Source organism: Zosterops lateralis, assembly GCF_965231275.1.
Source record: "Zosterops lateralis genome assembly, chromosome: 2".
Lineage (NCBI taxonomy): Eukaryota > Metazoa > Chordata > Aves > Passeriformes > Zosteropidae > Zosterops > Zosterops lateralis.
In genome coordinates this window covers 73,904,021-73,919,105 of record NC_139763.1, presented here as the reverse complement: position 1 = coordinate 73,919,105, position 15,085 = coordinate 73,904,021, and the positions used below count along the sequence as shown (strand labels likewise).

At 37.4% G+C, this 15,085-nt stretch overlaps 1 protein-coding gene across 2 annotated transcripts in view; it reads right to left on the bottom strand.

Annotated features, from left to right (window-relative positions):
• Positions 1 to 6,734: 6,734 nt before the first annotated feature.
• Positions 6,735 to 15,085, bottom strand: part of RDX (radixin) — a 37,026-nt gene continuing 28,675 nt past the window's right edge. Inside the window, exons 10-15 of one of the 2 annotated variants that reach the window (XR_014589396.1) lie at positions 14,448 to 14,578; positions 12,211 to 12,371; positions 11,195 to 11,287; positions 10,117 to 10,359; positions 8,335 to 9,153; positions 6,735 to 8,215 (exon numbers count right to left, since the gene is read on the bottom strand). Coding sequence is in view for 1 of the 2 variants with exons in the window: in XM_083855635.1 (XP_083711761.1) it covers positions 8,989 to 9,153; positions 10,117 to 10,359; positions 11,195 to 11,287; positions 12,211 to 12,371; positions 14,448 to 14,578 (793 nt within the window). In the remaining variant the exon portion in view is untranslated. Of the gene's footprint in view, positions 8,216 to 8,330; positions 9,154 to 10,116; positions 10,360 to 11,194; positions 11,288 to 12,210; positions 12,372 to 14,447; positions 14,579 to 15,085 lie in introns of those variants that run through there. The other variant, XM_083855635.1, reaches the window with a different exon arrangement.

The window sequence follows — 15,085 nt, the reverse complement described above, 5'->3', positions numbered from 1 at the left end:
AACACAGTGATTTCAGAAACACACAATTCTTGTGGCCAAGGCACCCAGGGACACTCAGAACCCACCTTCACAGACTTTCAGCTTGAAGAGCAGGTCCAACTGTCTACATACTCTTCTATGCCAAATTTTTGCACATAGCAGTTCAGTTTTGGTATCAAATTTTAGCATTACAAAGAACCTAACTGAAAATTCACCCAGAGAGTAGTTTTAAAGGACCAATCCGCTCTTCCAGGTAACACAAACCACATGTGGGTACAACACAGATTGTGTTAAAACTGCTCCCAAAGATGGCTGAAATAAAATAAAATGCCTTGTGCACAAATACACCAAATAGAGGACATATTTGTAGAACATTCAATCACAGCCCGTATGATTTCAGATATATTTTCCTTTTAGCACAGCACATGTGCTGTTTGCTGCGTAAGCTCTGGTGTTTAGTTTAGTTTATTCTGTTTGTTCCTTTGCATGAGCCTTTTGGAGAAAAAGGTGAGGACAGCATAAGGAATCTCTCTCAAATTTATTTCTCTCCTAAAGTTTAAAGTTCTCTGGTGGAAAAATTTACAGTGAGTCAAAACTTACTTGAGTGCAGACACGTTTCAAAAATGTATATTTTCCATGTTGAGTTTTATAAAAAAACATTGTTGAAGTGGCTTGAAAATTGCCTTCCTTTTGTAGAATGACTCCCTTAAACGTAGAATGACTCCCTTAAATGTATTATGACTAGGCAAAGAATAACCAGTACTTTATATTTAACATTCCTATGTGAACTTTGCTTTGTTGTGAACATCTCACTCTGATTGTTTCAGAGAAAAACACTTCAGCTGTAAGTAGCAATATATCATAATAATATCCAAAATTAATCAGGAAAAAAAGTAAATGACCAGATTCTCTTTACCATTAATAAGCATGGGGAATAAGCAGCTATTCAACAGAAGGAAGCCTTCAATAGATTTTTTTTTTTTCATTTATGAATGCAGGTACAGCATATAATGTGTAGGAACATCAAAATTCTATACCACAGCCTGTTTCCTTCACAGATCATCTTCTGGCACAGAAAGTCAGCAAGAACTTTCAGGCTTGACTATAAGCAAATAAGGCATGTGGTTAAGGCTGGTGTTTTAAAAGTCTGACAGCAATTCCTGGACATGGGTGGGGTGAAGAAACAGGTTTCCATCAGTGAGTGAAACTGTAGGCTGGGAAGGCACCACTGAAACCAGTGAAATGTTTCCTGGTACTAAAAGATTCCCAGGAACAGCTGGATTTCACAAAATCAAACATGCACATAAGTAGATTTGATTTTGAGATAAAGAACAAAACTGAACCATATTCACTCCGCCTGCTGTAATATTTTTTCAATGGTATTTTAAATACAGTTTTTAAAAGTCTCATTTTTAAAACTATTCAAGATCAAAGTTCCTGTAAGTAGCAACTTGTACATTTCACTGTAATACAGCTGTTACAAGGCCTGATGCCACATGCTGTATTAGAAATCTCTAGTTTAACCATGCTATCTACATATTTTTAATATATATGTTCACATATATACATACATATAAATTATCAAGCTCAGTTAAACAAAAGACAAATCATGATACCTTTCTCTCAGAAAACAGTTTCTTCCATTAAGCTGTAGATTGCAAAGATAATTTCAGTGTCATAGGCAAAACATAATTTTACAAAATTGCTGGAGAGGAAAAAAAAAGCATTTTTACTCTTAAATTGGTGAAATAAGCTACAACAGAAGTAATTAAAGGACATATGACTGAAGAATGATTCAATATTTTCTTCTCCAGTGCTCTCAAAATAATCCAGCAAGTGCAAATTAAAAAAAAAAGCCATGTGAGTTTTACCAAAGTACTTTTCTATCATGAATTTAGTTTGAGAAGTCCACCTTGCCATACCTAGCTGTCTGCTTCCATTTCTCACCTTGAGTCTAATTAGTCAACTAAGTGCAATATATTTTTTTGCTAGGACTTCAGGTTTCAACTTACCCTTACAATGTTTTCAAACTAATAATTATGCAACATTTTCCTTCCCTGTCTTAATTTGCATTCTTATATTGAAACAAAGTTATTTAATTGCACTGAAGCTCTCATTGATGTAAACTGAAATCTGTTCTTCAAATGAAATTAAAGGCATGACACATTAGCAAGAGAAAAAAAAAAGAAAACAAAAAGAAGACAATCTCAAAACAAGCAAGAAAGCAGCAAAGAGAAGTGAGATGTAAGAACCAGTTCAAAGAAGACTGGGAAAAGCACATATGAAAGGGCCATCTCAAAGCATACAGAAGCCACTGCTAGAAAAAAGCAGAAGTTCAGAATTTATTTTCATGGCCCTCTATGAAAATGAACAGAGACAGGTATTTCCCCCCCACACCTACCACTGTTTTTTAGAGGCAGGGCAGGCTGAAGAACCATGGGATACCTGACTCCTGCTCTCAAGTATCTGTGCTTATTCTATAGAGGAGTTCAGCTTTTACTAGAGTGACCTGCAGAGAAAGTTCAAGCCAGACAGGAATATAACAATAATTAAGTCTGATTTGGGAAAAGCCAACTATTTCATGGCTGCCTTTTTTTTTTTTTTTTTTTAAACTATCAAGAACATCTATTGTGCAGAAAAGCAAAGCTGCAGGACCATGCAGTTGTGCCTGACAGCTCTGCTCTGCTGTTTGAGCAGGAAAAACCATCCTGCTCCAGTGCTTTCTCCTGCCTAGTCCGGACAGCCAGCTACACAGTGAAAGCACAGAATTTCTCTCTCTCCCACATGCTCCCTTATGCATGTGAGCAGGCTCAAAGCTGAACCTCATGGGTATAAACACTGTGATTCAATTTCTACATTAACATATATGTTTTCTGACATCTTCTTCAGAAAGCTACCAGCAATTATTAACTAGTCAATACAATTATTTATGCTGTAAGGTGGCATATACCATGCATGTCTGAAAAGAGAACATGCACCCAAAATTAATCCAAAGACTATTTTGAGAAGCAGCAGTAATAGTTCTAAATTTGAAGATGATGAGTTCACTGGCTTTACTGAAAACAATACTAAGATTCTAAGTGCAAAAGAAGAAAGAGCTGTGTTTCCAAATGGTATGGAAAAGTACAACTGGCACTGAGCAGTGAGACAGATGTCCAAAACACTGCTCACAAGAGATCCAAGAATTCAAAAGGTGAATTAAATTGAAGAAACACTATCAAGGACATGAAACAAACAGTGCAGTGCTGATTATTGGTGTGAAGATTTCTTGTAATTTTTAGAAATTTCTCTGACGTGTGAACAAGGTTGCCTGAATCTCAAACACTGAATCTGCTCACTTGGATGTAAATGAACTTGTTCCCAGCAATAAAGGCAGCAGCAGGATCGACTCATCTGTGTATTCTGGATGTTATTTCTCAACTTCGCCGAAGACTGAAATGCACTTGGCAGAAAAGTTTTGAGCCTTGGTCTCAATGCAAATGAATCTCTTTCTGGCAACACAACCACAATTACCATATTCACAGAGATTATTAATTAATCAGAAGTGCTATTTGAATAAAAGTATGGCTCATTGATATATTTTAAGAAAACATTTGACACAGTTGTCAACCATTCTGGAAAAGCTCAATTTAGCAGAATGTTACTGAAGCCACAGATTAAGAAGTTAAATACTGTATCAAGTTTAAAGAAGAAATGGAGGGTGAATAAGAGGTGTGAAAGCTGAGGCTGTAGGGAGCTGTGGATACAAGATCCAGCCGAGCCCAGTGCAGGCAGCAGCAGGGCTGTGGAGCGATTACTGTTTCACAGGGGCACACGGGTTTCGTGTTGCTGCAACAAGGGGCAGCAGGACCCTGCATGTGCACGGCTTCTGGCCCTGCAGAAATGTGCCCGGGCAAAATTACCACACTGCAGAGGAAGTTACAACACAGAGGCCAGGCTGGGAGCACATGGCCTTAAGAACTCCAAGACCTTTCAGTGCTGGGCAGCAGGCTTTCTAAAAGCCTTCAAATAATGGCAAGTTATCCTCTGTAAATAAGGTAGCTTAAAAGCAAACAAACAAACAAACAAAAACCCAAAAACAAATAAGCAGAAAAAGCAATGCAATTGTCCTACCTCTGAGCTTGATTTCTTTACACCTGATCCACTTATCCAGAGCACAGGAAACATTAACTCTCATGCACACGTGCATTAGGAACATTTGCACCAACCAGGCCGCCTCCTTTGATGTGCATTTCCATCTCCCCTCATTTCTTCTGCTGCCTAAAGCCTACTGCTGTGAACAGAAACACTCTTGACATATTATTTACAAAAGCCAATATAAACACCTCATGGAATATCAGCAATTCAAAATGCTCTGTTTCCTCCTTGCCATTCCCTAAACTATGAGCTATGTGGGCATAATGTGTCTCTTCCTGAGGCATTGCTGCAAATATTGTGGTCCTTTCTGAAGAAATTTGATAGCTTGTTGAGAAAGTCTATTGGGCTTGGTGAGCCCACTTCATTCACATTGAACAAAACATACACATTTGATATGGCAGCAATCTTTGGGTGGAAGAAATTTTAAAAAAAAGCAAAGCAAAGCTTCTTTAATAGCACTCCAAAGTGGCAGCTTATCAACACAGACAGTAAAGCAAACACAAGTGACAAACTCCATGAAGCAAAACAAAATCAGGCAATTGGCTTATGCCTATGGATCTAGACTCAGCGCAGTGAAAAGAAAAATGTAACTTGCTCCAGAAAATTGGCTGCTAAATTTGCTAAACAGATTATTGGCCACATACCCACCACAGGACTACACTGAAAAGGAGTCCTCCACACAAGTAAATAAAGGAGCCAGTACGGGAATCTAGTGCACATTTGCATTTGGCATCTTCTTCCCTCTTTGAGCCCTCTACCATCACATCAGCCCTTCAGCTTGAAGTTGCCCCTTGCTGCTGACTGGGTCCCCAAACTGGGAAAAGGAGCAGCCAGGCAGAACTCCCCTCCCTGCAGACCAATTTTGCAGGGAGGCAAGGCACTGGACTGTGCTGCTCAGGAATGGAGCAGTGGGACACGGCGCTTGGCATATGCCCAGCCAGAAGCATCTCCTCAGGCACCCAGGCAGCACAGCATGCCCACTGGGAAGCAGGTACTCTCCACCTACAATCCAAACAGCAGAATATACCCTGAAGGAGCCAAAGAAATCACCAGTTTGTATGCTGATACACTGATATGTATTACATTTTTCAGAAAAATCTTATCTCCCAGCCAAGATGAATTAAATTACATGTATGAGACAACTTCTATTAATAAGTGAACTTTGCTCTTTTGTAAGGAAGCTTTCCATTTTATGTTGCTATTTTTACTCCAAGTACATTTACAAACACCAGGATCAACTACCTCAGCCCACTTGGATACGTCTTTGTTAAAATCCCTGACGTCTTGGGCAGAAAAAATTTTAGATTATCCATATGTAAACAGATACGGAAAATGCTTGCATAAAAGTTCATCTTCAAAAGCAAAAGGTTTTAATTAATTATTTTAATCTTTATCTTTTCTTTAAAAATTTAGAGAAAATACTTATGGTACTTTTTCTTCAGAAGTTTGAAATACTTCATTTAGAACAAACCTTTTTTCCTCAGAGATGTTCAAAGCAGGTAATTTGAAAAACCCTAGAGAACATGTTTTAAGAAAAAAGCAAAAGCACAATAATGCTTTCTAAACTGGTACAAGTGACAGAAAATGTAGGTTTTGATATGTAGAATGGACTACTTCAAGAAGACAAAATATCTTCTTGCACAACAAGGCATGTTTGATTGTAATAGTGCCACTATTTACAGACTACTTTGCATCTCTTTCTATCCACCTCAAGAGCATATTTTTGAAAAAATAAGTCTTCCAAAGCACTTACCTCCCCTTTCAAGCACAATATTGGGAAGCTACATACGTATGCAGAAGCTCTCTAACAAGTGAGAAACCTCAGAGTTAAGGCTTCAGCAGCAGAAGGGGCTCCAACAGGAGGGAAGTATCAAACTAGAAATATGCACGTTTACAAATATCAAGTTTTAATTCCTCAAGGCAATTCTGCCCTATGGAGCAACAGAAAGGGTCATGTGCTTGTACTGAGTGCAAGGCCAAACAAATTCAAGAGAGAATGGAATGGCACCTGAGAGGAGGTCTAATTTATGTGAGAACATTTTAGCAGGTTATTTGTACACCTATTTACATGGGACTGCTCCTGTCCTTTTCAAGTGTATTAGAGAAATGAAAAATCCCATTAACTTGTCATTGTTTAAAACACATGGCCGTGCATGTATTTGATACCACTGTTCACTATAAGGTGCAGTATAAAAAAAAACCAAACCAACCAACAGATCAAGGTTTCACAATAATTAAGGTATTGATCCATTAAACTAAATTCCACTTATCCTGGGGCTAAGCAATATATAGGCAGTGATTGAAAGTTCTTACATTACCCAGAGCTCTTATATGGCCAAATTACCCTCTGTTCTCAAGAGAGCAAATTTGCTGTGATGATTCACATCCTGTTTTGAATCGATAAACACCAGTGCTTCCTCCTAACTGTATGTGGTAATTTCTTAAGCAAAATACCATTCTCTAGGGATACAATTTGATTTTTTTAAAATTTCATTCTAACTAGAGTGTGAAACAAAAGATGACCAAAATTTCTACACTGCTCTGGAAAAAAAAGGCTATTGGAGTGTCCTCAGCAAAGCTGTCAGAAAAAAAAAAAGGCATTAAATAACAACAATGGACCTCAGAGAAATTAACTGTATCTCTTTATTGTTAACCAATGAATGTTATCCAAAATAGTAGATGTAATTGTAGCTTAATTGTACAACACAAAACATGATGCTAAAGGAAAAAGCATGTGGAAAATTACTTCACCAAGTAATCATTAGATGTATTCTTAGTATTTCTGCACCAGTAAGTGTTCCCAGCTGCTGATGACAGCAGCTATTACCACTTTGTTCAGTGTGAAAACCTGCATTACAAATGGTTGTTCCTGTTTGTTTGAATAAAAATTAAAAAAAAAAAAATCACACAGCTTTATAAATTGATCTAATCTGTTTAGCCCTACTCTACATGTTGTAGACTTATGAACAACAATCTGTACTGGTGTTTTTTCCCAACACTGAAACTGATGGATCAGTGTTACTGCACACTTTTCAGGGAAAATGAAAACTCACTGGAAGCACAGTATTTCACCTGCCATGGCAAACTGTTCAAATACTTCAGAAACTTCCTTAAGCTTCAGTGTATGAAGCCTGTGCAACAAAAACTGTTCTTACAATGCACTGCAAGTTGAAACACCAACTTCCACCAAGCAGCATTTTGAAGCATGTGCACAGCATCTGCACATCAGTCTTCAAGGTCAAGCAGATATGTTTAGCCCCACAAACCAAAAATATATTAATGTATCTTTATTTAATTTTCATGATGTCACCCCACATAGCCAAACTTCTACTCCGCAAAATAAAAAAAAAAAACAAACAAACTTAGTTGGACTGTTCATAAGAAATTTAGACCTATTGTGCATCAAAAAAATGTTTAATAAAATGGCAAATTTTAATGGATAAGTGTAAATTTATGAGTGCATAATATCAAACAGAAAAAAAGCTGAACCATCCTCAGAGAAACCTAGGTTCTTCCACTGTTCATATTTACTAGGGTACTCTAACATGGGGAGTAACTGAAGTCCACATTAACTGTAAAGTTATGACTGAAGTTCAATTTCTAAACAAATTTCTCAAAAGACCAGGTTTCCTTTTCAAGAGAGAAAGGACTAAACAATCTGACATCAAATATAACAATTACAATACTAGCTTCACTGAAAACTGAAGCTACAAACACTTTAACTCCAATTCTGGGAAGTTTCATTTTGTGTCTGAAACTGACTGACACACACATTCTACACCCCTCCAAGAATATAGTATACCAGTGACAGGTTACAGCTTTAAAACACACCAGATGCTTTTACAATTTAAACTCAACAGAAGGCAGTTAGACAGTATTTAGCACTATAAATCCATCATAAAGTAAAATAAAATTTTAGGAGTAAGAGCTCCTAGCAATCTTTGATGTTACTGTGTAGTGACATCAGTATTTAAACAGTTTTTTTCCTGGTGTTTGAAGGACCAGTCATCATGTACATAGTAGTGAGGTAGGATACTGTCCCCTCCCTGGGACTGATGTTTTCATATGCTCCCTTGCCAGAAAGGTCCAGGTCTCCCTACTGCAAATAAAATAATTACAAACAAATAGCACATTAAGCTTTGTTTATTTTTTTCCCTCTTTGCTGCATTGGAACATTTTGCACATCTAGAAGAATCAGCTAGGAAAAGCAATACTTACTCAAGCCTATTAGCAGCCATGTGCTGCCCACAGGTAGTGTTCCATTTAAAAACATTTCCTGGAACTACCACCTGCCATCCAGACCTTTGTGAACAGGTAGGCAAAGAAAACCATCAATGATGACAGGACATGAAACACCAAAGAATTTCACTTGGGAGAAAAAAAGAAACAAACACAAGACTTCTCCAAACAAAACAAGAAATAAAAACAACCAAAACTGAAAGTGAGCAATATCAAACTCTTAATGGAGTAGCTACATTGAAAACTAATTTCAAACTTCATACTGAAATAGTACCTATCCTGTACCTAGGTACAGTTCCATTCTTTTTTCTATTTCTTAATGTTTAAGCAATATATACACTTGTCAGTCATTATATACTTCACATCTGTTTCCAGAGGGGGGAAAAAACCCAAACAATGAACTGAAAGCACAATGGGAAAAAACCTACTATTAACCTCCACACCCTCCCCCCACCCAAAAGACTGCCTTACTGTTGAATAGCTTCCCCTAAATTTGTCTTCTACTCATTGTAGTCAACCTGGTATTAAGTGCTTTGGCAAAGTGGGGTGCAATCCATCAAATCTGCAAAGGTCTGCTTTTTTCTCTGTTGGTGGTTCAGCTTTACGAGGAACATATATGCAAAATACCAGCTCTCACATTGCTTCAAACTCATCAATACGCTGCTTTGTATTGCCTTGTCGGATTTGCCGGAGAGTCTTGTACTTATCGCGGCCTGCTTTAACATTCTCAGCATGAAGGACATCATTTTGTGTTTTCTTGGTTTCATCTCTGGCTTGAGCCAACTCTGAACTTAAAGCCTGTTGAATAAAATATTTGAATTTAAGTGCTTTGACTAATCCTTTAACAGTTCTGGAGTTTCTGATAACAACTATTCTGCAATCTGGATAAGAATTTCTTGAATGCTTGTGCTCCTCAGTACTCAAGTTGTGAGGTCTATCCAAAGGAATGCAGAAGGAAAGGTAAGGAGAGGATAGGATTCTTTTCCTACATGAGTGTAAGCATCAAACTATATAAAAGAAAAAAAAGCCTCACACACCATAAAATCCAAGAAGAAAGGGACCAGAATGACAAAGCAGGAAAACCGCCTTATATTTCAATTTTTCTTTAACTAAAGATTTATCTCCGTGATCAGGTCAGTGACTGACTGGCCAAGCAAGAACACTACACATACACACTACTAAGACAATGTTGCCAGACAAAGTAGCAGCTTTCCTTTTCTTCTGTTTTCTTCCCAAATAAACATTTGGAAAACCAGGAAAAGGGCTACCACTTTCACCACAGATTATTATGCTTTGACACGTAAGACTTAGCCTGGGAGGAATTGCTCAGTTTCAGAGAAACAGGAGTAATCCAAAAGGGGTATAATTTGAAGTTTTGCATTTACATGACTACAAACATAAATGCTACCAAGCAAGCATCTGTTCATACCACTTAATGAGTTTTGGTATTGAAAAAGGAAAGCATTATGTTTTAACATGCAGAGTTCTGGAAATTATATCATTATTAGAAATGTTTGCTGGCCAATGCAACAGCATACTTACACTTTTAAGCTATAAAGCACAATCTTACATCCAATCTTTCTATATATTCCACTTCTAAAACACTATGAACAATTATTGGTTGGTAAACTGGCAATAAACCTAATATATGATAAAGAAGCTGTTTCCTTGGCAGACCATAACGTCAGTGAAATTTCTTACAAAAGAAGGATGAAAACCCAAAGCCTGAATTGTGTTGATAAAACTATGAATCTTCATTACCTGGAGTTGTTTCTTAACACGTTCATTTTTCTGTGTTTCTGTTACCCGTTCTTCCTCACTCCTGTGATTCATGACACCATCAGAAGACAGTTCTGCACTGGCTTCAGCATTGTTCTCATCATGTTCATCATGTTCATTCTCTGTTGGAGGAATAACTGGTGGGGGTGGAGGTGGAGGAGGAGCAGACATCACAGATTTCAGTTCTTCTTTGGTCTTTTCCAAGTCCTCTTGGGCTGCAAAAGCCTAAATACAGTAAACAGTACTTAGCATCTTTTTAAAGGATTTATCAAGAGTCATAAAAATAAATATTTGAGATGTTCTCAGACACATGAAACTGTTCTTTATAACTGACATGACTATCTTATGCACTACAAACTGTCTAATAGATACACAGAGTAAAACCAGATATGGCTCCAAATAAGCTGTACTAAGGTCCAGTTACTTCCAGCAGTAGACAAGAGAAGAGCGAAAGAACAGGACAATCATACTGATTGTTTTCCAACTTTCCTCATCTCCTGAAATTTAAGGCTCAGGGGTTTCCTAGATCAAAGGTGATGTCTTCAAATTGCATACTTAACCAGACATTGTGAAAATTTTTTCAAACCCTTTTGGAACCCATGCACAGTAACGATTCACACTCCATAGCTAATTATAGATGTTATGAAGAAATACTATTTTGCTTTAAATTTTTGTCCAGTTGCATTTCACATGCCTCTGTTAACTGTTTTGGTTCATCTTTCCATCAAATCTCATGATTTTATATACCTCCCTCCTGAAGTGTTCTCCTCTCTAACACAATCTATTTCATCATCACACAAAAGGAAGCAATTTCTAATCTTTGACCATCCCCTTGTGATGACAATTTCTCCCCCTTCATGGCTATATAATATCAAGAAATTAATTAAACAGAAGCATAGGTTGGCTTCAGTAGACTGGAGGACAAAAACCTTTAAGAAAGAATTTTCTGAAGCCTAAGGGAAAGAGACTGATTTGACCCCATGGACTTCTAGTGAGATTTCCGCACTCATTTCCCTTATTTTCTTTGAAGTTCTGACTTCACACAGCATGGGCTCATTACTTTGTGCTGCCACTCTGAAGCTTCCTCTTCTTTCTTTTTCTTGGCCTCCTCTAGAAGTGCAATCTTGGCTGTGAATTCAGCAATTTCTGCTGCCTAAAACAAACAAAAGAACAAAGCAGAAGTTTTAATTTGGTATCTGTCTGGTTTTGCAGTGGAAGAAAGCAGAGCCTTTGCTATGATTTGGCTTGAAAAAAGTTAGTTACCATTGATCACTTCTCTGTGAAAAATAGAAATTTTAAGCATACATGACAGAGGGTATGAATCAGAGCACTCTTGCCTAATGGAAATAAGTCCAGAAAAAAAAAATATTTATCTTCTGCACTTCCAAAGCTTGCTGGGAAACAGCAAGTTGTCATTACAAACTAGCATTTCAGGCTGTTTCAGTCTAATACAACTTTAATGATCCCACCATTAAGATTATGATTCTGGATCATAATCTCAGTACTATTAAACTAAATCTTAGCACATAATTCTGATGGCAAGTTTACAGAAGATCTAAAGCACAATTATAGTTGAAAAATCATTTCTTCTATTTTCATGCCTTTCCTGATTATTTACACAAAAATCTTGAATTAGAAGTAGTCTAAAACAGAATGTGAGAAGACACTGCAAATACTGGCTACGGGAGAGGAAAAGCAACAAAAATACCCCAATGAATCCATGCCAGCAACTCCTCACCACCACCATCAAGCTTCAGAACAGACCTGCCTCAGAGAACAGGCTTCCCAGCAGGCTGCAGAAAGAAGCTACTCTTGTTCTCAGCTGGATAAGCTTGAGACTATTAGACAGAGAATGTCGTGAGTGTTGCCTGTCTGAAAGGTGGTGGTCGTCTTTTAATCTCCCACAGATCCAGAGGTTTATTTTTATCTTGCAAAGTAGTGGCGAGTCTAAACAGTATCTCAAGTACTTTTGTGTTTCAATGTACTTCTTCATTTGACATAAACGAGAGTGAAGGCTAAATTTTCGACTGTCTTTTCCAATTCCAATTTTGAGGGAAAAAAAAAAAGGTTTCTTACTAGCTGCTCCTGGTTCTTCATTTGATCAGCTGCCTGCTTGGCTAGAGCAGCTTTGGCTACTTCAGCTGCTCGGCGCTCTTTTTCTAGGCGTTCTGCTTCCTCTTTTGCACGCTTCCGTTCTTGATCCAGTTCTAGAGCTCTTCGAGTCTGTTCCTCCAGCTCTGCCAAGAGGAAAGTTTGCAGACAAGTTATCACTACCTAGCTCTTCCTCATACTTATCACCAATACCAGCTGTAATACACACAAAATAAAGTAACCTAGAACATTAACCAAGATTTACAAGACCACCTCAAGCTAAGAAAAGCTGTTGAGCACATTACCCAGAACTCTGTTCCCTGTCTGGTTTCCCCCCTACTTTAAGAAATTCTTTGGATATACTTCATCTCACCTGATATTCCTAGTGTTTCAGAAAAGTGTCACCTGTCAATGATAAAACTAAACACCCAAATACATGTACATATACATGCACATGCTCCTACTATGAGAGTGTTTTATGTACAATAAATCACTTTCTTAAAGAAATCAAAAGAACTCTTCCTCTTTACTGAAATGCCTGACAGATTCCTTAATCACGGCTGAAAATTTAGGCACATGCCTCCAGCAAAATGACTTAAGACCCACTGGAAAGGTCAGAAAAATTCTTTGTATAACAGAGGAGGAAGATTTTAAATCAAGGGAGAGATAACAGCTGTCTAGCTGCCTGCATAGCAGAATATTGAAATCTAAAGGGCAGAACCCTTAGTGAAATAAGAAGAAGTAATAATCTTAAGAATACTGAAAGCTAAAGTTTACACAGACAAAATATACTTCTCCCCAGTGAGAAAAACTGGTGACTATGAAAAAAGTCTTTCTAAAGCTCTTTGCTGGTTCTAACGATAAAATTTCCACTATGTTCTTTGCTAGGCACAGCTATCATAGATTCCTTCACCAGAAAAAACTACTCATTTTTCCCAACAATCCATTTGCTTTCATCATGAGCTTCAACACTATAAAAGCACCTCCCCAGGTATGCTGACACATGCTTTATTTTTGCATTTCTACTTTTAATTAGGTCTCACAGTCATTATTCTTCAGCTGGTTTCCCAGGCCTACTACTACTTCAGTTATAAAACTAAATAAACAGCATCACAAGTATGCGGGGTTCTACAAATGCAGTACCTAGAAATTAAATAAAACACAAAACTATTTAAACACACTACTCAAACAAATCTTCCCAAGATGGAGAACACGAAACTAACACAGACATCATTTATATAAAGACTTTTCCATGTGTAAATACAAGGCTAAAATGACATATGAACATTTTGTATTGCATCAGAAATTAAGCTATATTGCTCACAAAGTTATGAGAAAATGTGTGTTAAACCTCCAGAATCACCCTGACACTGTTTTCTCCTGGGCGAAATAGCTCTCCCCAGACAATTCCATGGCACAGTTAGTGTGTTACCTGTCTGGGTATGTCTAACCTGTTCTGCACTGAAAGACTGAAAAACACAGGGTAGAGCTGGAGAGCAGTGCCAGGCATATGCAATTTATTTGTGTAGAGTTAATCAGTGATTCTCTCTATGATACTTGAAGCCAAGAGTTAGGATAAGAAAGGAGCAACAAAACTTTTATGAAAGTGAACCAAGTGAACCAAACTTGAAGCATGAAAAGAAAAAAAAAACTAACATGGAGAGGAGGGACTGGGAAGTCATGGAGGCAGGGACTCTACAGGGTGATTAAACACAAAGAATTGTGATTGGTGCAACTATGTGTTTTGTCACTAATGTCTGACAAGATTTTAATTTTCTCAAATCTTACAAGGGAATAGGAAAGGAGAAAGGAACAAGGAATTACCAAATTAAAAGCTAAATTCAACAAAATACCAGAGAGAGTATTTTAAATCTTTCCCTCTAATTTCCCTGCCCTCTTCAACTCCAAGTGTTCAGCACTTAAAGCATTTCTTATGTCTGAGTTGAACTGTGTATATGCATTAATTTTCTTTTTACTAAATCAAAACTTTTGCTATATTAGAAATTGGTTTTATATTAAAAAGATACAGATAAAAGCATGCACACCATCATTTAAACACTGAAAAATCAAATAAAACACCACTAAATTTTTGCCACTATTAGTAAAATAAACTTAGCCCCCACCCCCAGTAACACAACACACTGACAAACAAAAAGAACTGTAGAACTGAACTACCCAGCTAAACTAAACAGTCACTAGATTAAAGAAATCTATGACCTCACCTTTCTGAGCTTTCATTGTCTGCTCCTCAATTTGTCTTAAGCGCTCCATTAATTCCTCCTTTTCACGCTCTATTCTTTCCTTTTCCTTTTCTGCTATCTCCCTTTTTTTCTTCTCATTTTCTAATTGTGCCCTGAAAAAAAAAAGTAAAAAGGTTTTTTTACTTTTCAACATAGTAAATGCTACTCTTTGGATGCAGGTAGCAAATTTTTCAGTTTACTCGGCTAGCAGGGAAGGACAATTTTAAATGCTTCTAATTCAGTTTCTGCTTCAAACTACTGCAGAGAAAAACAATTTATGAATAGAACTGATAATCAACCTGGGTTATGGTTCAGTCAGGTAAATCCACAGTTTTATCAGCATTTTAGGCATGAAGTTTCATCTGGGCTAGAAATGGCAACAGTATTTTTTAAATACACAAAAGATAAGCCAGGACATTCTTCACTGAACTTGCTTTAAGGGTTCACCCACAGAGTATAAAATTCCCTAGGAATCAAGCACCAGAGAGGTAAGACTTGCACAAAATACATAACATGAACAGGAACAACAGTACAGTTACTATTCCTGTGCTGAAGGCTCAAAAAAGATACGTTTTCATATTAAGACAGGGGAGCCACGCCAATTCACAAACCTGCTTACA